Genomic DNA, 19,557 nt, shown 5'->3' with positions numbered 1-19,557 from the left:
GAATAAAAGGGAGAAAAAAACGGTCGATGAGACAGCAACACAAAAAGTATACACAAGTCCAAAAATAGATGCACGTTTTAAAGGAGTCGTTTGTTATGATTGAAGAAATGGTTAATTGAAGTTGCGCTGCGTTTTCTTTTTCTTCCCCTTTTTCCCTTCTACCTTTAAGCTCAATCATCTGCCCGGTATTCAATTCACGGCACAAATTAAAAGCGATGCATTAATACGGAGCGCCTGCCCCGTTGTCGGCTTACCTAAGTCTCCATCCGATGTTTTCCCTCCAGCGATGTTACGTACAGATTACATTTTCGTTGCCTCTTGTACCCGAAAGCGGAACTTTGTTTTTTTCCAATCGGAAGCGGTGAGGAGAGCTACTTAGTCGGAAGAGGGGAGGATTCGAGAACATAAAGTACTACTAATTAGATTAAAAAATTGGTCAGTCGCCGACTTTTTGGTCGGGTGTGGGGCTCCGGGCCGGACATCGGAGCGGGGGAGAGGGGCTGGGAATAAGCAGCGAGAATAACGTTGGAAGAAAACTTACCCTATATGGTATGCGGTAGGATATGCGGTATGGGAGACGCTGGAGATGCCGCAACCTAGTGCGGAGTAATCCGGGGTATTTATTTATTGTTTTGTTTTGCTTATATTGTTTATTTTTCTTGGATGAAACGTTCATGTAGACACATCGGGTGTTGTTGAGTTTTTCCCTTCTTCATTGGTTGCATATTGTGTACTTTGATGAAGCTCAAAAGCTGGAATGTGGCACAACTTACATCGGAACAATTTGACAAGGATGGCTTTTCAACCACATTTGCCGGAACCTTCTTATCTCAATAGCCGACACAATTAACCAATCTCATCAAAGGCCCATTACAACATTGCAACGCTGGTAAATGAAACAACCTCATCGACCTGCCTCAAATCCTACCAAGCACAATCTGTCAACCCCTTACACATAACACCACACAGCCATCTCGGAACTTTTGCCCTGTTCGCGTCCAGCTGAGCAACCCGTGCATCCGGATTCGGTGAAAGATACTCCGTTTTTTTTTTTTTAATAATTCTAGGTACTAGCCCCAATCCCGCATTACCGACTCGGCTTCTGCCCGTCTAAACAAGGGCTCCACACAAGGGCGTAAATGCACATCATTACGGCATATCCAAAGACTTGCCTTTACTATTCAACCTTTTTTTCGCTGCTGACTTTATTGGGAAAAAAAAAAAAAGATACGATAGTACCGAAATAATCCTAGTGGGCTGGCGATATCGGGGCCGGGAGCCCCGAATTACGGAATGGTGACTGGGGCCCTTGCGGCTTACTGCTGGCAGCTTGATAAAATGCCTGACAGAAGGCAGTATAAATATATTGATGGTGGGATGCGAGGAAAGTTAAACCTCGTTTGGTGGGACCTGGTTTTGAGTAGTATCGTGGCCTGCAATGGTTTCTTTAATCTCCCTGTTCCCTGTTAAATTGACGAGTTCTATAATATAATATTTTGTTTGACTAGTTGACTGATACCTCCATTTCTCCCCTCTCACTCTCTCGGCCCCTACCACCCCCCTTCTTCTTCCCCCCCATTTGTTTCCATTCACAATGACATTACAAGATGATGAAAAGCATGCTTCATCCAATGGAGCTGTGACCGTCCAAGAAGCTAGTGTCCTGGGTGATACAACTCCTAACAGCAACAACTCCTCACCACCCCCTATCCTCACCACCGCTCAAGACATTGAGATAGGAGAAGCAGAGAAAGATTATGGACCTCCGCCAGACGGCGGTCTCACAGCATGGCTTCAAGTCCTCGCCACGCACCTCATCAATGCCATGACATGGGGCTACGCCGCAGCCTTCGGCGTCTATCAGCTTTACTATGTTGAGACTCTCGGGCTTCCCGCCTCACAAGTTTCATGGATTGGTTCTGTCCAGATCTTCTTCACCTACGCCATCTGCGCCGTGTCTGGGCGGCTTGCCGACGCAGGCTATACTCGCGTTACTGTCGCGGTAGGCACATTCTTGGCTGTGTTTGGCACTTTCATGACGAGCCTCGCCAAGACGTACTGGCAAATCTTTCTCGCCCAAGCCGTGTGCATCGGCATTGGACTCGGTGTGACGTTTATGCCCGCTATTTCTATCCTGAGCTCGTACTTTGAGAAAAACAGGGCCTTTGCTCTCGCCGTCTCGGCGGTTGGCACATCAGTTGGCAGCGTGTCGTTTCCCGCCATGATACAACATTTGACGGCTAGGATCGGATTCCCTTGGGCAGTCCGATGTGCGGGTTTCCTTGCCCTGGCCATGGCTGTTGTTGCCAATGTGTTGCTAAAGCCCAGATTGCCGCCTCGCAAATCGGGGCCCCTTTTGGAACTCAAGGCATTTTCAGAGCTGCCCTACCTTTTGTTCTCCATGGCTGCGTTTGTATACTTTTATGCTCTCTACTTTGTCTTCTTCTATGTACGTAAGCGCAATAGTATCAGGCGTGTGTTCCTTGTTGTCTCGCTCTGTGAAGAAGAAAAAAGTCATTGTGAAGTTGAAGAACGCGAAAAGAAGCTTAAAAAAATTATCGTCGTTAACCCTTTTTCTAGATTAACAGTTACGCCCGTAACATCATTGGCTTTTCAAACAGTGATTCCATCAATCTGCTCATCATCACGAATGCCATGGGCATCCCGATGCGGCCGATTGCAGGCTTCATTGCAGACAGATGGACTGGGCCAATCAACCTCTTCATCGCCGCCCTCACGGTGGTGTTCGCCGTACTGTACTCCTGGACCGGAGTCACAACCCGAACTGGCATGTACGTCTTTAGCGTCGTCTACGGCTTATCAATCGGCGCGAACCAGGGCCTGTTTGTTGCGTCCCTGACGAGCTTGACCAAAGACCCGCAGAAGATGGGTGTGAGGTTTGGCATGGTGGAAACACTCAGTGCGCTGGCAACGGTGGCCGGGGCCCCAACAGCAGGTGCCATTATCGACCACGACCATGGAAACTATTTTTGGGCACAGATATGGGGAGGGACTGTGATGGCTGCGGCAACCGTCATTTTTGTATCATGTCGTATCTCTGTAACTGGATGGAGGTTCTGGGCCAAGGTCTAGCCAGCCAGCAGCCGAGCTGTTGGTAAGAGCAGTCAACTAAAAACTAAAAAGGGGATCTGAGGGCTAGCTATGGAGCAGAAATCGAATCACGAGGAGAGACCAAAAGTATAGATGCCGATATCGGAACATGATTCACTAAGGAATCATGTTCTCAGGTAGTGGTAGTAGTAATAATGACGATTTTAATCAACCAGGCAATTTTCCTTCCCACTTGGTGCTGTGTGCTGTGTGCTGTGTATTCTGATGCTCAAGGCTGTTGCAGCTTTGCCATGGCCTTTGCTACAAGTGCCGCAACTTGTGTGCCCTCTCTCCATATATCGTCGTGTTCAAGGTGGAGGTCCCTGATGGCTATCGGTGTGATGCCGTCTCTGATGAGCCTGGCTTCCATAACGTCGAGCTCTGGCATGTCGATCAAGGTATCTTCTGCAGAGTTTGCCAAGATGATGAGACGAGATCCGTCTCCCCAGACGTCCTTGAAATTTCCAGCAAATGTTGCCGGAGACACTGCGTCCCAAACATGCTTGTCTGGACCAAAAACGCCGGTCGTGAACTCTTCGTAAACCCCGCCGTGTCTGGCGACCATGCCTCTCAAATCGTGGATGCCAGATATGCTGATGAGAGCTGCTGGTAGTGGCACTGCTGGGGCCCAGCCACAGGATGCGTCACTGTTCATGATGACCTGGTGAACGAGCGAGCCGCCGGCTGAGTGGCCAATGAGCACGTAGTTGTTGCCAATGGCATACTCTGCATCGAGAAACCTCAGCGCGGAGATGACGTCCCGGATATGGTCCGGGTGACGGGCGTTGTGCAACTCATTCGCCGGCGTTGAAGCGGGATCCTGGGGAAACAGCGGGTGCGGAGACAGGCGGTAATCAAGGCTGGCAAAGCCCCGAATGGCGGATTTGGGCAGATCTTCCAGCGAGACCATATGCTTGATGGGTGGCACAAAGTCGTCGATAGTGTTTCTGGGGTCTCGCCACGCGCCCCCATGGACGAAGCTGTTACACGCACAAGGTTAGAGTTAAGGCTCTGAGGGAGCCAGGGTGGGAGTCGGAGTCGTACATTATCCAATAAGCTGACGCCGGAGCAGGCGCTTCGTGTGCGTCACCATCGCCATCGAACTGCCAGACGGCGACTCGCTGGAGGGTATGATCGCCATATTGGTGACTGGTGTAGTTGAGACCAGGGATGTCTGCAGAGCTCATCGTGGCTTTCGCTGCTTGATGCGGGGGATATTGGGTGAAGGTTTCAGAGCCTAGAGGCAGGTATTGCCTGGTAGGGTAGGGTAGGTACTACTAGGTACTTCGTACTTGCCAGGCTACCTTACTGTAGGGGTGGTAGATACACAGAAGTTAGGCGGGGGTGTGATACGAAGTGCGAGTATGTACCTATACGAGAAACGCGGGCTTTTTTTCTTTTCTTCTCTTTCTTTTGGTTGATCGAAGCTATGTACGGGCCTCTTGATGCTTACTGTAGAGGCTATAGCGAACGAGGAGGGTCCAAGAGCAGGGATAAGTGCCGAAGGCGGTACTTCGCAGAGATGGCAGAAATGAGGTTATGCGCAATGACCATTTTCAGCTCAGCCGTCCTGGCAATTGAATCAGAGGGCATTTCCGGCGGGCGATCTATTGAGAGGAAATACGGGGTAGCGAGTCGCTAGCGGCTTCGAGAACGAGCCTAGCGAGATGCTAGCAATTCTTGGGTAATGGGAGTCAACTGGAGTTGCTTCTGCAGTGCTGCCAACAGGCCTTCTGGTAGGTGGCACCGAGTCCTTCAGTGGCCTTTGGTGGGGGCTCTCTCCACTATTCATTGTCGAATGCTTGGTAAGGAAGCCTAATCGCAGAGGGGTCATGCGGGTGATTCGGAAGGTGAGAAGCGAGAGGTGCAGCAAAGTAAAATTAAGTCAAAGCAGAATGGGAATAGGGGCGGCGCACGGCTGAATAAGGGGTCCGAAGTGCTGCTTGCATCGCTGCCAGTAGTGCACAGAGTAGTTGGCAATAATGCTGTGATTTCATTCTGGGCGGACACGCTGCATTCCGCGCTCAATCTCGCGTGGCTGGCTGTGTTGCCACTAATCAGCACAATAGCTGGATGAATACAAGAAGTGGCGGGTGCCGCCACCGAAACCAGCGTCAGGGCAGCCAACAGTGGCTTGACTCGGTGATGAAATTGGCGAGTCTAGTTTTTTCCCTCTCTTCAATTAGCTCGGAGCCAAGCTTTTCGACACAGTGCCCGCGGCAGGCCAGCACTGTAGCACAGCCCAGGCTCTGAAAATAGAGAGCCAATAGGGTGCTGTATCGCTAAGAATATTGCGGTTCTGGTACATACTGTACATGTCATATCAGCGGGGTCATCCTTCTCTCGTTATATATCGTGAGGCGCTGATCATTTGGCGAGCTGATGTTTTGTGTCGGTGAGATCGCCATTGCTTCTATGTAGGTAATACATATTACCATTTCTGCCTGTGAGCGCTTCGCCTTCTTTGATGCTCTAGGATTGAATGAAGTGGTATATGCCTGTATGCGTGCGAAGAAAATCAATCAACCCAAACGAGGCCCGTATTCTCCTCCTCTCCGCCTCGGTAGCATTCTGAAATCACGCAAAACGGCAGATGTGAGACAGCAAGGATGAAACACAGCACGGGCTTTGTTCGCTGCACAATGTCTCAGCCTCGGCCCAGACCCGTCTCATTGAGACCCTGTAGCTGCATATACGTCTATATACGCCTTTACTCGCACTTTGTGACCAACGGCGGAGCGAGAAGAGAGGAGGCAAAGTCAATTGTCCGCTAGTGACATGTCAGTGGTAAGCAATATAAGCATGCTGTAGAAGTTTATGCCAACACGAAGATCTATTATTGGCGTCTGTGGCGACCAAGTCTCCAATATCAAGCACTTGCAAGGCTCTTGTTATAACCACGAGGGAGTGAGATAGATAGTGGAAGCTTCCTTCACGCTTCCTCTAGAGGGCTTGGAGAGTGTTCTGTTGCGCTTAGTAGATTGGCGTCACAAACATGTGTAGCCTCGATGGGGTTTCACTTTGCAGCAGAATATTTCTCAAGTCTGCGGACTCTTTTCTCCTCATGATGAGGAGGCGGATGCAGCCTCTCGAGCTCCGCGCTAATAAGAGCAGTCCTATGTACAATACGAACAAACGAACCACACCACTATTACCAATCGCAATGCGCTGATCTTTTCTCAGCCCAACTACCATCTTGGCCCTCGGCAACTTCTTATTGCGGTAATGGTGTGTCATAACCTACCTGGCTCTTTGTGTGTATGTTGCAGCACTACCCAAGTACATACGAGAATCATACAGATATATACTAGCCATGCATGTTAGCTGTCATGATGGATGAGTACTAGGTAGTATCAACTTCAATGCCTCAGAGAAATGCGGCGCAAGGAGACTGCATGTACCCCGTACCGGTACTTCCATACCCTGTCAGAAGGATTTGGCGCAATCATTAGTACTGCCTGTAGTGGGCACAGTGCGAGCTCTTTTAAGGGGCGTCTGCTTGGAAACAGAGGCCCAGGCACCAAAGACTTGCTGTGCAGCAGCCTCTAGACGCTGTGCTGGGGTGGCTAGGGCCACGTATGTGGGGCAATTCCCTCTAACGGTATTGCAGGCACGCGACAGTGGCTCCAGTCCATCAGCCGGGATTTGATTCACAGACGCCGCGAACCCGCTAACTGTACGGGGCACGGAGTCAAAGAAGAGAGGAAAATGGTCTCCAGCTGAGTGGCGCCGAGCAGAACTTTTGTTGCTCGCCGCCCGTTCCTCGTTCGTTCTCCTGGAACGGCCCATTGTCCGGTTTTTTTGCGCACGCGACCACTCGTTCCTTCGGTTTCGTCTTTGAATTCTGTCTTTTTCTTATTTCTTACTTCTTTTGTTTGCTTGTTTGTTCGTTCGCGTTGCTTTGACCGGCGCCTCTACAGCGAGAAAGGAGACGAAGACACTCTTTTCTACCGCTTCAACAGCGGCGCGTTGGACATGAGAAGCGTCACTTCGCCATAGCCCCTGTGTGTGTCTCGCTTTCTCGCTCCCCTTCGCTCTCCTTGCCTCTGCATTTACCTCGACTTCGACCTCGGCCTCGACCTCAACTCTTATCGAACGAACGAATATCGACAACCCCCCCCTTTTTTCTTCCTCCTCCTTCGCCATGGAAGCGACGCGCCGCTTCACCAGCGGCATGGCGTCTCGCATGCGGATCTCCAGCCCGACACGGCGACAATTCTATACTACTACCTCGAGCTTCTCGCTCCTTACTGCGCCTGTTCTGCGGGTGCTGTCTGCGTTCGCTGCTCGATTTGCAAATCGACGGTTTCTGTTTGCTATAGGCGTTATCGCCGTGATCAGCGCCAAGCTGGTCCACATATATGCCCACATAACAGCCATTGCATTTCGCTCCATGGCGCAATGGGGCCTCACGTTCTACACACAAGATACTGCTTTCTTAATACTAATACGGCTGTTGCTCGACACGGACATATATCCCTGGAAGTGGCTGCGCATCATCCTCACGACGCTGGCCTCGCTTCTCGTCACCTTTGTACTGGCCCTGGCGGCCATTAACAACGCTTTCTTTATCGTCGCAGGCTCCGAGCCCCATTGGCGCAATGCTGGCCTTGCGAGCGATGCGGCTTCATGGAAACTGGCAGTTACTGGACTGTTCACATGTCTCATTGTGTTGGCGGTCATCTTCGTCATTTCCTGGCTGACGCAAGACATCTTTTACTTTTTGGCTGGGCTCGGCTTGAATGTGCTCAAGTGGCCCTTTGCTTTCCTCTACAGCAAGCTTCCTGCCCGCTTCCGTCCTGCGGTGCATACTACTAGATACGCTCACATCCCACAGCAAGATATCGAGATCGGATCCGAGCTCATGGGCAAAGAAGACGACGAAATTGACTCCAGCACCTCCAGCGGCTCTAGTATTGCCTCCGACATGCGTCCAACATCGAAATTGACTATTGCCCTATATGTTTTGGTCAGCGTCATCTTGTTCCTTCAAGTCGTGCTGTATATTGCCAGACCAGACGAAGGCTCCTACGCCTACATGTCATGGACTCTGCCGTTGATACCTTTCGCAGACTTTGCGCACTCGTCGCCCATTTTGGCTACACTCACCCCCGTATATGATACCAGCATTGGATGGAACTGGGATAATCAAACCGCACTGGCGGAGCCGATTCGATGGGAATGGCTGCCAAAGGATCCTCTTCCGGGCTTCCAAGACTGGTATGAGAATGAGGAAAGGCACTACCGCGCTTCCCAAGACCCCCTGAAAATCTCAAACCTCAATAATGATCTCCTCCCTGAGCTCCGCGCAAAGCTGGCAAATATCAACATCAAGAATGTGGTGCTTATCAAGCTCGAAAGTACGAGAAAGGATGCTTTCCCTGTCAAGAAGGACGGTTTATTTTATAAACTTGCGGTTGATTCGTTTGAGAACGGCACACTGCCAAAAGTGGCCGAACAGAAGATTTCCACGCTCACTCCTACCGCCAACTTCTTGACGGGAGACTACAACGATGGCTTTGAGCACAAGGAAAAGAAGCGACGAGGAGGCCTCAACGCGAATAACTGCCACACATCCGCCACTTACACGCTCAAAAGTTTGACTGGTACTCTCTGTGGACTGTCACCTCTCGTCGCCGATTTCAACGCCGAGGTTTCACATCACATCTACCAACCCTGCTTGCCTCACATTCTCGACGCCATGAATCTCAACTTGGGGAATTCTTCCAAGGGTGCTGACAAGGATGATTTTACTACCCAGAAATGGAAGTCATCGTTCATGATGTCTGTCACGAACACTTTTGACAAGCAAGATCAGCTCATGGTCCAGCTTGGATTCCCAAAGAACAATACGGTTACAAAAGAGTACCTAAAGAGTAAAGATGCAAAGTTTGGGACAGTGGATGTGGAGGACATTAACTACTACGGAATGCCCGAAGATGTCATCGAAGATTATGTCCGTGATGCGTTCAAGTCGGCCAAGGAAAACAACGAGCGCGTCTTTTTGACCCATTTGACTAGCACCACGCACCATCCTTTCGGACTCCCCGAGAATTTCACGCATGTCCCCATTACCAGCGAGGAATCTGGCAAGCTGGAAAACGTATCCAAGTACCTGAATGCTATTGGATTCGTCGATCGTTGGCTGCAAAAAGTTCTGGATATCCTGGACGAGCAAGGTGTTGCGGACGAGACTTTGGTCATCTTTGTCGGTGACCACGGTCTCTCTGTCCCGGAAAACGATGGCATTACACCATACTACAACACCAACATTGGTAACTTTCACGTTCCGCTAGTCTTTTCTCACCCCCAACTCCCCGCTATCGACATCAACGATGCGGTTATTTCGTACCAAATTCTGCCCACAATCCTCGATTTGCTGCTGGAAACTGGCTCACTCTCCGAGTCCTCGACTGGCATTGCCAAAGATATGATTCAGAATTATGAGGGACAATCGCTTATCCGACCGCTCATCAACTTCAACGAGAAGACTGGCCAGCCCAATTGGCAGTTTTCCGTCATGAACCCGGGTCGCGCCACCGTTGCTGTGCGTGACGCCCGCCAGCCACATTGGCGACTGACAGTGCCTATCATTGAGAACACCGAATGGCGTTTTACCGATCTGGACACCGAGCCTCATGAGGAGAAGCACCTTGTTGCTTTTGACTTTGGCGCGTTCTTGCAAAAAATCGAGAAGGAGAGATCTGCCGAGGCGGCACACTGGGCTGAAGAGGCAGCGTTCGTCGCCCGATGGTGGGTTGAGGAAAATAGTCTGCGCTGGCACTACGACCCATGAGGATAATATGGCCCGCTTGGCTCGAATTCTGCGACGAAAGAAGCTCACACGCTCTATTTTTCGTCTTTGTTTTTACTTACTACGTCATGACATACTGGTAGATACCGATATCTGCTGCGTTGTTTAAAATTTTTTTCCCTATCACATATACTTTTTCCTTTTCAGCTTTTCTTTTCCTTGTCATATATAGGAGCATTGGGGCATTAATATTGTTTTCACTTCTTTCCTTTTTTCTTTTTCTTTTTCTTTTCTTTTTTTGTGTATCCAGTTCAGGTATATACAAGGCGTCTCGTACTTATGATTGTGAATTTATGGGTGGACCCGTTTCAGCACCAGTTGGAAAAAAAAATGGGAAAGGAAGAGAACTTACAGCTGTTGAGACATCCCCCCCCCTTTTTTTTTTTTCAGGAAGAGATGTTTAAGATAGAAGATGGGCATCATGGGATGATGTATATAGCATATTCATTCCCATGGGCTAGCGCTGACAATGCGGAGAAATGATGGAAACATATGCATTTAGATGTTTTGCACTCAAATGAATCAAGTGATATGTGATCGATGCCAATTGTTTCCGGCCTCAGGATGCATCAACATGGTCGTATTTATTGCATCATGCTGCTGAAACGATCGGATCTTAATCGTATGCTCGGAGGTGTACAGCGTGGTTTGAAGGCGATGATGAGCTGATCACTTGGCCTCATGCCGCACGACAAATCCGTGCTCATTGCAACCTGACCTGCATCATCGTTCCAACCAAGGCCATCCGTACACAGCACAACTCTCCACTTAGCGGACGAGCAAAAACAAATCTGTCAGTAGTGGGATCGTGATACTCGTCCTGAAGCAAGCACCGCCCGGGCCGTGAAAACGTGATCCCGCGGTTTCACGTCTCAGGCCTTTCTTTTCTCCCTTCTCTCTTCCCCTCGCGAGTTTTCTTCCGCGTAATACTCCGCACCACGGACCTTCTTCCAACCCATACCAAGTCCATTTCCGCCCAAGGGCCGGGGAAAAGCACGTTCTGTTGTTAGCCGTTTATGCGGAAATTCTCCGATGGCCGTTTTGGTTTCTGCCTGATTGCTCTTCTGGTTATTTTCGTCTACATCGTCCTGTTGGATCTCCGTACCTGAACGCATCAACCACGCGGAGGACAGAGGGTGAAACGCCTAAAAAAAGAAACAGAAACAGAGCAATGACGACAGTGAGGCAAACAGCTACGCTCGTGCCTTGTCCGTGAGCTTCTCCCGGTCCTAAAAATACCTACTTGGAATTTCCTGCTGCTGCTGCCGCTGCTGCGTACAATCTTGGATGGGGTGGCTCAAACGGGTCTGTGCAATCACCCGCAAATCGCCCAATTCTGGGCTTCGATTCGCTCGTTTCGGGTACCACCATCTCATGCACCCGGCGCCAGTTTCCGACCAACCACGGCCGCCCGTCCGTGAGAAGTGCCCATGGGTCAGTGTCTTGGGGGCACGCATGGGGGCGCTCTGGGAGGGACCTTTTGATGATCTGCTGGTTGCTACGGGGCGTAAAAGTGAAGAGAGAGATGGGAAATTAGTCACAAGAGAGTTGAATCATCGTCGTCACACTCGGAAAGTGATTGTGGGTGGAGACGTCTTTGGACCGGAGATATCAAGGCCTTGCTTGTAGCAGCAGCGAGCAGCAGAAGGCTGGGGTTGGCGAGCCGTGTTGGGCTTGCTGCAGTACAGGGCTACTCCTCTTGTTGGTAGCGAGCGCCGAGCACCGATTTCGATGCTGCTGCTTTTCTCTTCTGCGGTGTGATGAGCTGCTGCGAACCGGCAAGGGTTTGTTGGACCATTGAACGCTGCGCCCAGGGCTGTGACGGCGCTGGGACGCCGCTAGTGTAGGCCAGATCCTTTGCGGTTCAGTTCCGGCTTCCTCTCTCGCGGACCTGCTTTCCTGCAAGCCGTTTCCTTTTCGTCAAACGCTGCAAGACGGCGTGTGCTGATGAGACACGGACTGACTCGATGCTTCACCCGTTGCTAAGCTTTGGATCTGCCTTTGTCGGACAATGTCTTCCCGCCCCGTTATAGCCCTCCTCCCGCGGCGTAGGGACTTCTTTCTCAACTCATTCACGATTTGATTCTTTCAAGATCGATTTACGAGTGTCTCAGATGGAGCCCTGGCAGGGTGTATGTGCTGCGGGTCACGGTTCGTGCAGGTCGACTGGAAAGGACCACAGCGCTCCGACCCCATGCCTGCATCACACATTCGCAGGCACTCAAATTTGCCTATACTGCCACCGCCACCAACGGCGTATCTCGAATGCTATTAGCGTCCTTCACGACCAGCGCGGGCCGCCGTGCCCCTCATGTCGCGGCTGGCAGGGTCGAGCGGCCCACTTGATTGATACTGCTAGCATGGGAAGCTATCCCCGTTACACGTTTGCTCCCAGTTCGCCGACCCGGTGCATGACATCCATGCCTGCAAGCCATGAGAGTGGACAATGTGGGATGAGATCAAAATATCCGCGCCTGGAAGAGGGCGGCGGTCAGTTGTCCTCGTCTGGACGGGCCATGAAGTTTGGGATCCCAGCGCCGATCTGCCTGTGACTCGTATTGTCTCTCCAACAAATCAGCAAACTTACACGGTTTGTTATTGCCGGCTGTAGATATAGCACCCGCTGCGTCGTCACCGTCACTTGTTCAGCTTGTCATGTCCTATTTGGTTTATATCTCTCTCCATTTGCCGTTCTAGTCCTGCGTCAGCTTGTCGTCTTTTCGTCTTCTCCTCCCCACTCCCACCTCTACCTTTACTGCAGCCGTGGTGGTGCTATGCCCGTCGTCAGCTGTCTCATCGAAAAGGTTGGGACGTCGGAACGCCATGGCCGATGATAATGTCGACTTGAATGCGTACAATGGCGCCCCTTTAGTGGCCACGTGTGTGGTCTTCCTCAGCCTGACTTGGCTGGCCGTAGGGCTGAGGATATATACGAGAGCGGTGGTGATAAAGAGTCTCCAGGAGGATGACTGGCTCATGCTTGTGGCTCAGGTTGGTCAAACTGACGTTTTGTAATTTTCAGTGGGTAGAAGCTGAAGAGTCTTCTGTACAGCTTATTTTCACACTCTCGTGCATATTCATCTTCAATGGTATTCATTCCGGAATGGGCAGACATAATGCTGCCATTACCGATGGCGACGATCAAGCCACAGCGCTCATGGTACGTTTTCTCTTCTTTCTCCCTATTTCTAGTTGACGGCTTCTCCAAACGCTTTATATTATCATGAGTCTTTTCCTTACTCTAGTTCTAGTGGCAAGCATTGGCGGCGGCCTCTTACATACTCAATATGATGTTCATTAAAATGAGCATTGGTATATTTCTTCTACGAGTCTCCGCTCGAAGGATCTACAACTGGATCATATGCATCAGCCTGGCTGTGGTTATCATCTGGAGCCTTGTCACTTTCTTCTACGATGTATTCCAGTGCAGTCCCATTCAAAAACAATGGGATTTTCGTATTCAAACCGGAAAGTGCGTATCGACAAGCGACCTCGTTTCTGCCGCATACGCGATCAGTGTGATGACAATTTTATCCGACTGGTTATATGTAAGGGAGCCATGCATTGAAATTCTCATCATGGGACGGATTAAGCTCTAACAGTTTATTTCCCAAATCTAGGCTCTGCTCCCCATACCGATGCTGTGGTCAGTGAAGATGAGTCCTCAAGCCAAAGCAACTGTTATCATCATTCTGGGCCTTGGAATATTGTATGTACCGCTTCTTACCTCGATGCAGACTGCAGGCTCGCAACCGAAATGCTAATTGTCTTTCGAAATAGCGCGAGTGTTGCCACTCTTATTAGGATCAGGTATTTGACTGTGATGCAGGATCTCGATGATTTGCTATGTAGGTTTCTTGTTCACCTTTACCCCTCTCCTATCCGGCTCTGATATATGTGGCATATAGTCGCGGCAACGCAAGTAATGACGTGGACCGTAATCGAACCTGGAGTAGCCATTATTGCTGCCAGCCTTGCTACAATCCGCCCTCTACTGCGCGCGATGAGGGTGCACGGCTTCGGGTCTACGGGCCGCACCACGCACAGCGCACCCTCTGCCTATGCGAGACAAACTACCGAAAACCGAAGCATGCCGGTCGTTGACCAAATCTTTGGGCCTGATGACGTTTCTTTGAAGAATGTCGAGCCCAGCTACGATATAATACCTCCTGAATCTTCGATCAGCACTATTGGCTTGACTATTGAGCAGCCCCATGCTAGCATAGCAACGGCTTCTCGACTGGACGTAGAGCAAAAGAGGCGTCGTGCCAGCCAAGGCAAAGAGTGTTCTCCATCGCGCAGTGTCATTACAGAGGCATCACAGACGACCAACTCGACTTCATTTGACAATATCCACGACCTCGAAGCTCAGAGCCAAGAAGGCGGATACTATGGAATCGGGGGCTCCAACCAGAGGGGACGTTAGATTTCTTTCTTGTTACATTGTCATTCCATTTCAACGCCTCCTCCTTCTTTTTTTCTTCTTCTACCTCTTCTTATTTTTTCTTCAACGATTTATGTTGGATCATGTTTCATTTTACGGGTCAGATTTGCGCTACTTTAGGTGCATTAGACGGGGAAGGGCAGGTACGGACAGGACTAACAGCCTCATATGTTGGGCGAGCGGATAGAATCACAAGGCAGAATTAACACAAGGGCCATATTTGATGGATGTTTTTATGAATTGGGTAACGGGTAACGGATCTACAATGAATGCTATTTTGCTAATGTTGAACGGGAAAAAACAATTGGGGATAATACCGCACGGGCAAGAAGAATGAGAATTGAATGTTGCATGATTTTGTGCTACCAAATTTTGCTTCCGTGTGTGATTCCTTGCGAAGGATTGTTACATGTGTTATGTGTACCTGCATGCACGTTGGGAACATGGGGTCGAGAACATGGAGGGGTGGTGGAAATGAAACTCTTTGATGTGTGAGTGAGCTGATGTTGGTTGCCCGAGTGCCGGATATCTCACACGAGGCTTATACTAGTCAAATGAGTGAATAAAAAACAGGGCTATACTGTATATGAAATGCAATTTATGTATTACAAATGAAGAAGAAGGAGGAAAAAAAAACATTATACCAAACAGAGAGTAGCCACTGCGCCACAAACCACCATCGCCAAACTTGTGGTTTTATAATCTACTATGTATATACAAGGGGAAGAAAAGAGGGGGAAACGCGTTAGTCCAAATGGCGTGTAATACCTAATACTTGTCTTCATTTTTCCAGGAACGAGTTGCATTTGACTCCACTAGCAGGGGGGTGCGGAATGTCTTCCACTTGGCCCTTTTTTCTTTCTTTCTCCATCTTCTTTCAAAATCGTTCTTCTTTTTTGAGTCAAACTATTGGTGTTCCTGCGTCAGACTAGCGCTGATGACGATTTACCTAGTTAGATTGCACTTTTGCACGAGAACGAGAACGGGGGAAAGGATTGTGAAGTTGAATAGGTATTCTGAAAGAGGGTAGGTGAGAATGAATGTTGGGGAAGAAAAAAAAAAAGACTAATAGTAACAAGTATGTGCTGGCGCATTTCTTATGACATGTTTATTTCCTACTCCATGGCTGTTATGAATCTCTGCTGTTATAGGACCCTGGCATTGATGGCTTCTTAATGGCAAAAGGGCCTATCCATACTCACCCAGTGAAATACAAGAAGATGAAAGCAGCAAATTATTGATCTTGAAAAAAAAAAAACAGCCTGTATATATCCAGTGCCCCCTGGCAGCATGTGCTATGTAGAAAAATGCGTAGTGTAAACAATACTAAATGTACATCCTCACCTCTTTGTATTGGTGAATTTAAATCTTCTTCTTTTGTTATTCCGTAGATTACTCGTTCATTGATTCATTGATCTCAAGCTCCGCTGGCGCGACATCCCATTCCTCCTCCTCGTTCCATATCGGCGCCAGGACAAACCGGCCCATGATCTTGCCCATACCAATGCTCTCGCCCGTCGTCACGCCGTTCTGCGGCTTCTCGTCCGACTCCTCGACGATGACGGCCGTCGTGAGGAAGTTCATACCCGCGGCGGGGCTCATCTCCAGGATGCGGCCGCCCCAGTCCAGCTCGACCTTGCCAGACTTGCGGACGTTGAGCCGCCCGATGAGACCGCCATTCGAGAGCGCCTGTGATCGGAAGCCATTTCTGCGTTCTTCTTCTTCGTCGTCCGAGTCTAACTCTTCCTCTTCTTCGCCCTGCTGGGTAAGATCAACAGGGGTAGCTGTAGATGACGCACTCACGGGAGTGTCGTGTAGACTGATAGACTGCGGTTCTTCTGCCTTGACTTTTATGCGAGGCTGGGGGGCGGCAATCTGCTTGAGGGGAGGGAGTAGTGGGGGGAATTGGAATAGATATAATCGGCCGTCTTTGTTACCGGCCTCCTCGACCTTCTCCTCGCCGTCGCCGTTGATTGTGATGGCGCCAAGTTCGCTTGCCAAGAGACTCAAGTCCGTGCGAATCATATTCTCTTCGGGATCCTGAGCAACTGGCTTCTTGGCCTTTAGTTTCGCCACAGGCATCTTGCTTTCATCTTTAATCGGCTTAGACTCGACGTCCAGGTCCATAGAATCATCTGTTGGCTCCTTCTTGACTTTAACCGCCTTTGTGTCGCCCGTATTCCAATCGCCCTCTTCAGCTTGGTCAGCCGGGGGCAATGATCCTGGTCCTTCATCGTCAACCCAGAGGCTTTCTTCCTCGCTTTTCGCCTTCTCTGCCGCTTCCAATTCCGCAGTTGTAGCAACAATGACCGGCGCCTCTTTGTGTTCTCGTCGGAGTATTCCCATAGGCATGACGCTCCCAGATCGGGTATGGAGCGCAGCCAGCATCGCCTCGTCTTCGCTGTCCATGCCTTCCTCGTGTACCATCGTGTGAAGCTTGTCGGCATTGATCCTTGTTTCCCGGAAGCCGCCTTCGAATCCAAATCCTGGGCCACCTTTCCCTTCGAACTTGCCGGCTCCTGAGAAGCCGCCGCCGCCTCCACCACCACCACCGCCTCCAAACCAACCTCCACCAGATGGACCACCTATTTCATTGCAACGTCAGTGACATCCTTGACACGTATTCAGCCTCTTCATCAGCCAGCTTTGTGACGTACCTGGTCCTCCCACTCCTGAAGAAAAGGGCCCGCTGGCCCCGGCTACTGGCCGGCCAAAGCCGCCCCCTCTGCTTCCCATTGCATCACCACGACTTCGTTTGCTACGGAATCGTGAACGGCCTCTCGCTCGTCTCTCGTCTGCAGCTCTCTCGCTGGCCTTGTGCTGCTCTTGCTGAGCCAATGCGTCTCGCTCTGACTCATCTCGTCGAACGTTCTTCGGTCGAAATCTGCCGGCCGGTGCAGCTCCGCGAGCTGCTCGTGCGGACATGGCTCCTCTGCGCACTGCCGAGGCCGCTGGCTGTGATGCTGTGCTTTGTTCGGCGCCTGGATCTGTCAATGCCATGCTGGCCGTCGGCGCGCTGCTCTCTTGATTGAGGCTTGAAGTGTCGCCCTCTGTTGTTTGAGATCTTGAAGAGGCAGCGGCACCTCCTCGCCGCACGCCCCTACCGGTAGCGGTAGCCCTTCCACGAACCATGCTGTGTGTGATGTGAGACTGAGACGTCGGTTGGGATCATCGAAAACCAAATCGGCGCAAAGCAGGTCGACTTTTTGGTAGCTTTTGTCTAGAAAATTCAAAGTTTTGGCGGGGCTCCTTTTAGTGCTTGCAACCGCCGAGGTGGGGGACGACAAGGAATGATCACAGAAGGGGCCCGGATCGGGCTTAGTGGGCTCTGCTGCTGTGCTCCACCACGGTTGAAGCCGATGCTGGGTATAAGTGAGATGAGATGAGATGGCGTGAAGGTGGAAGACAGAACAGGCTGCGGTGTAAGGGGAGTGGCTGTTGGTGTAAAGCATGAATCGGTATCAGAATGTGCAAAAAGAAAAGAAGAAAGGGGAACTATAAACGTTACACAGCCCTCGGAGCTTCATGTACTCCGACATACGCTATTTAGTCTTTCTCTTCTGCCAGTTGGCTCCTGGAATGTATATACAATGTGGCATCTGTGCAAGGTATCATAAAGTGTCAAATCATCTCAAGGCTGGACGCACATGAGAGCGGTGTCCCCAAAGTATGTCGCTATACTGCCCTCCCTAACCAACATGGACCCGATCCATGACCGTCCAGCCTCCACCGACGCAGCTCCAAATTTGACGATAACACATCCTCGGACGTGAGCCGCTGACCATAGGATGCCCTGCTGGTTTTCCAAGTCTATTCTTTGTGAACGCCATCGCTCAAGCTCTGATCTTTCCTCTGATTCTTTCTCTTGGTCCTCTTTTGATCGAAAGTCACGAGACCCGATTCGCGGCGACGCAGCGAACTCCGCCATGAAGAAATCTCCAAGGGGCTCCACGACTGGCCCTCGAAGTATAAGTGTGCCAAAGACGCTCATTTTGTGCATCGTGTCCCTCAGCGGTAAACCAACTAGCTTGCTTCCATCCTGATTCAATATGATGTTGTCTCTGATAAGCAGTCTCCCCTTCTGCCCCGCCTCAGATCCCTGTGTCCAGACTTCATTGCGGCCTGTCCATGTCGTGAAACTCCAGTCCTCGCCGCGCGCTCCTCTTCCCTGTGTCACCCAATCCAGAAGACAAAGTGATGCTCGATTGGCTAAATTGAAAACCTGAGTCTGCTCGTATACGCTGTCTTCAAATGGCTGGACAGGGTCCGGCAAGAGGCAGACTGCGGCCTCTTCATCCACCTGTATTCGTAGTTTTTGGCTTGTTAAGACGTCAGGCGAAGGAGACTTGAATATCTTCGTGTGGCCTTGTGTGACTAGACTGAGGCTCGACCCTCGGCGCACATGAATAGAGAGATTGACGCCGTCACCACCGACTAGGCCACCTCCGTATGACAAGAGAAAGACCAGTGCGCTTTTCTGATCCACTGTAGGCGAGGGCGAGATCAATTTGAGGGGATATTGATAGCTGATAGTCTCAAGCCCACTACCACCAGCTGGAAGAAGCCTCACGACGATGCGCCCATCGCCAGGGAGCGACGTTGAGCGGGGGAATGGTGAGATCATGATAGTCCAACCATCGCTATAAGCTGTGTGAATGCCCCCCTCTCCTTCTGGAGTTCCTCGTTGAAAGTATTATGTGCAATGTCCTATAATCTCATGTGCAACGTCGATATTGGCTGATTTATATACTACCAAAAAAAAGCTGAATGGAGAGAGGGTTGGGTATTGTTAGCGCACTGAAGCTCCCTGGCTTGCACTATTGACTTGTAGAGCTTTTCAAAGGGGAGACACAGGTTCTTATCAGGGCGATAATAGCTGTTGCGTATAGGAATGAGATAAGAAGCTTCCGATAACGACTTACATCTGGCCGAGTTGATTGTGGAACTAGTCTAGTAATTGCTCTTAGGAGAATTATGGCTTGATACCACCTGCTAGGCTAAGTAGACGATTTATTTCTACGCTCAAACTGCTCAACCCTTTCCCATCAAGTTTAGTAGCGTGCTGTCTTTATTGCCCAAATAGGCCTAGATGCTAAAGATCGCCCAGCGGCTCTCCGCATTTTCGGCCGTTGGAAAGGTACTGCCGATGTTCAGCCGGTGCTAAAGTGGGTTGCTCTGCCCACCTCGA

The 19,557-nt window shown here is 50.4% G+C and overlaps 6 protein-coding genes across 6 annotated transcripts; 3 read left to right on the top strand and 3 right to left on the bottom strand.

The window, feature by feature from the left end:
• Positions 1-851: 851 nt before the first annotated feature.
• On the top strand, positions 852-3,297 carry TrAFT101_008957 (uncharacterized protein). The gene is made up of 2 exons (XM_024899898.2): positions 852-2,449; positions 2,581-3,297. The coding sequence occupies exons 1-2, from the start codon at positions 1,595-1,597 to the stop codon at positions 3,091-3,093; spliced, it is 1,368 nt and encodes a 455-aa protein (XP_024761618.2). The 5' UTR covers positions 852-1,594; the 3' UTR covers positions 3,094-3,297.
• A 43-nt stretch (positions 3,298-3,340) lies between these two features.
• On the bottom strand, positions 3,341-4,298 carry TrAFT101_008956 (uncharacterized protein; the record flags this gene model as incomplete). The annotated part of the gene is made up of 2 exons (XM_024903685.1): positions 3,341-4,091; positions 4,156-4,298. 2 exons carry the CDS (start codon positions 4,296-4,298, stop codon positions 3,341-3,343), a joined length of 894 nt encoding a protein of 297 aa, XP_024761619.1.
• Positions 4,299-6,881: 2,583 nt separating this feature from the next.
• On the top strand, positions 6,882-10,438 carry TrAFT101_008955 (uncharacterized protein). The gene has a single exon (XM_024906487.2). It carries the CDS (start codon positions 7,256-7,258, stop codon positions 9,905-9,907), a length of 2,652 nt encoding a protein of 883 aa, XP_024761620.1. The 5' UTR covers positions 6,882-7,255; the 3' UTR covers positions 9,908-10,438.
• Positions 10,439-12,748: 2,310 nt separating this feature from the next.
• Positions 12,749-14,351, top strand: TrAFT101_008954 (uncharacterized protein; the record flags this gene model as incomplete). Its single annotated transcript, XM_024899812.1, has 6 exons — positions 12,749-12,916; positions 12,978-13,085; positions 13,177-13,473; positions 13,546-13,634; positions 13,706-13,773; positions 13,834-14,351. 6 exons carry the CDS (start codon positions 12,749-12,751, stop codon positions 14,349-14,351), a joined length of 1,248 nt encoding a protein of 415 aa, XP_024761621.1.
• A 1,221-nt stretch (positions 14,352-15,572) lies between these two features.
• Positions 15,573-17,583, bottom strand: TrAFT101_008953 (uncharacterized protein). The gene is made up of 2 exons (XM_024901820.2): positions 17,027-17,583; positions 15,573-16,954 (listed from the first exon to the last, which is right to left on the bottom strand). Exons 1-2 carry the CDS (start codon positions 17,499-17,501, stop codon positions 15,762-15,764), a joined length of 1,668 nt encoding a protein of 555 aa, XP_024761622.1. The 5' UTR covers positions 17,502-17,583; the 3' UTR covers positions 15,573-15,761.
• Positions 17,584-17,762: 179 nt separating this feature from the next.
• TrAFT101_008952 (uncharacterized protein) lies at positions 17,763-19,301 on the bottom strand. The gene has a single exon (XM_024907884.2). It carries the CDS (start codon positions 18,991-18,993, stop codon positions 18,001-18,003), a length of 993 nt encoding a protein of 330 aa, XP_024761623.1. The 5' UTR covers positions 18,994-19,301; the 3' UTR covers positions 17,763-18,000.
• Positions 19,302-19,557: the final 256 nt, after the last annotated feature.

The sequence above is a fragment of the Trichoderma asperellum genome, chromosome 5, assembly GCF_020647865.1.
Source record: "Trichoderma asperellum chromosome 5, complete sequence".
Taxonomy (NCBI): domain Eukaryota; kingdom Fungi; phylum Ascomycota; class Sordariomycetes; order Hypocreales; family Hypocreaceae; genus Trichoderma; species Trichoderma asperellum.
This window is presented reverse-complemented; position numbering and strand designations above follow the sequence as displayed.

Bases quoted from the DNA above. Each gene is read 5' to 3' on its own strand.
- TrAFT101_008957 (XM_024899898.2), top strand. From the start codon at position 1,595: ATGACATTACAAGATGATGAAAAGCATGCTTCATCCAATGGAGCTGTG. The intron at 2,450-2,580 runs GTACGTAAGCGC...CCCTTTTTCTAG, and splicing joins TCTACTTTGTCTTCTTCTAT to ATTAACAGTTACGCCCGTAA.
- TrAFT101_008953 (XM_024901820.2), bottom strand. From the start codon at position 17,501: ATGGTTCGTGGAAGGGCTACCGCTACCGGTAGGGGCGTGCGGCGAGGA. The intron at 16,955-17,026 runs GTACGTCACAAA...GCAATGAAATAG, and splicing joins TTCAGGAGTGGGAGGACCAG to GTGGTCCATCTGGTGGAGGT.
- TrAFT101_008952 (XM_024907884.2), bottom strand. From the start codon at position 18,993: ATGATCTCACCATTCCCCCGCTCAACGTCGCTCCCTGGCGATGGGCGC.
- TrAFT101_008955 (XM_024906487.2), top strand. From the start codon at position 7,256: ATGGAAGCGACGCGCCGCTTCACCAGCGGCATGGCGTCTCGCATGCGG.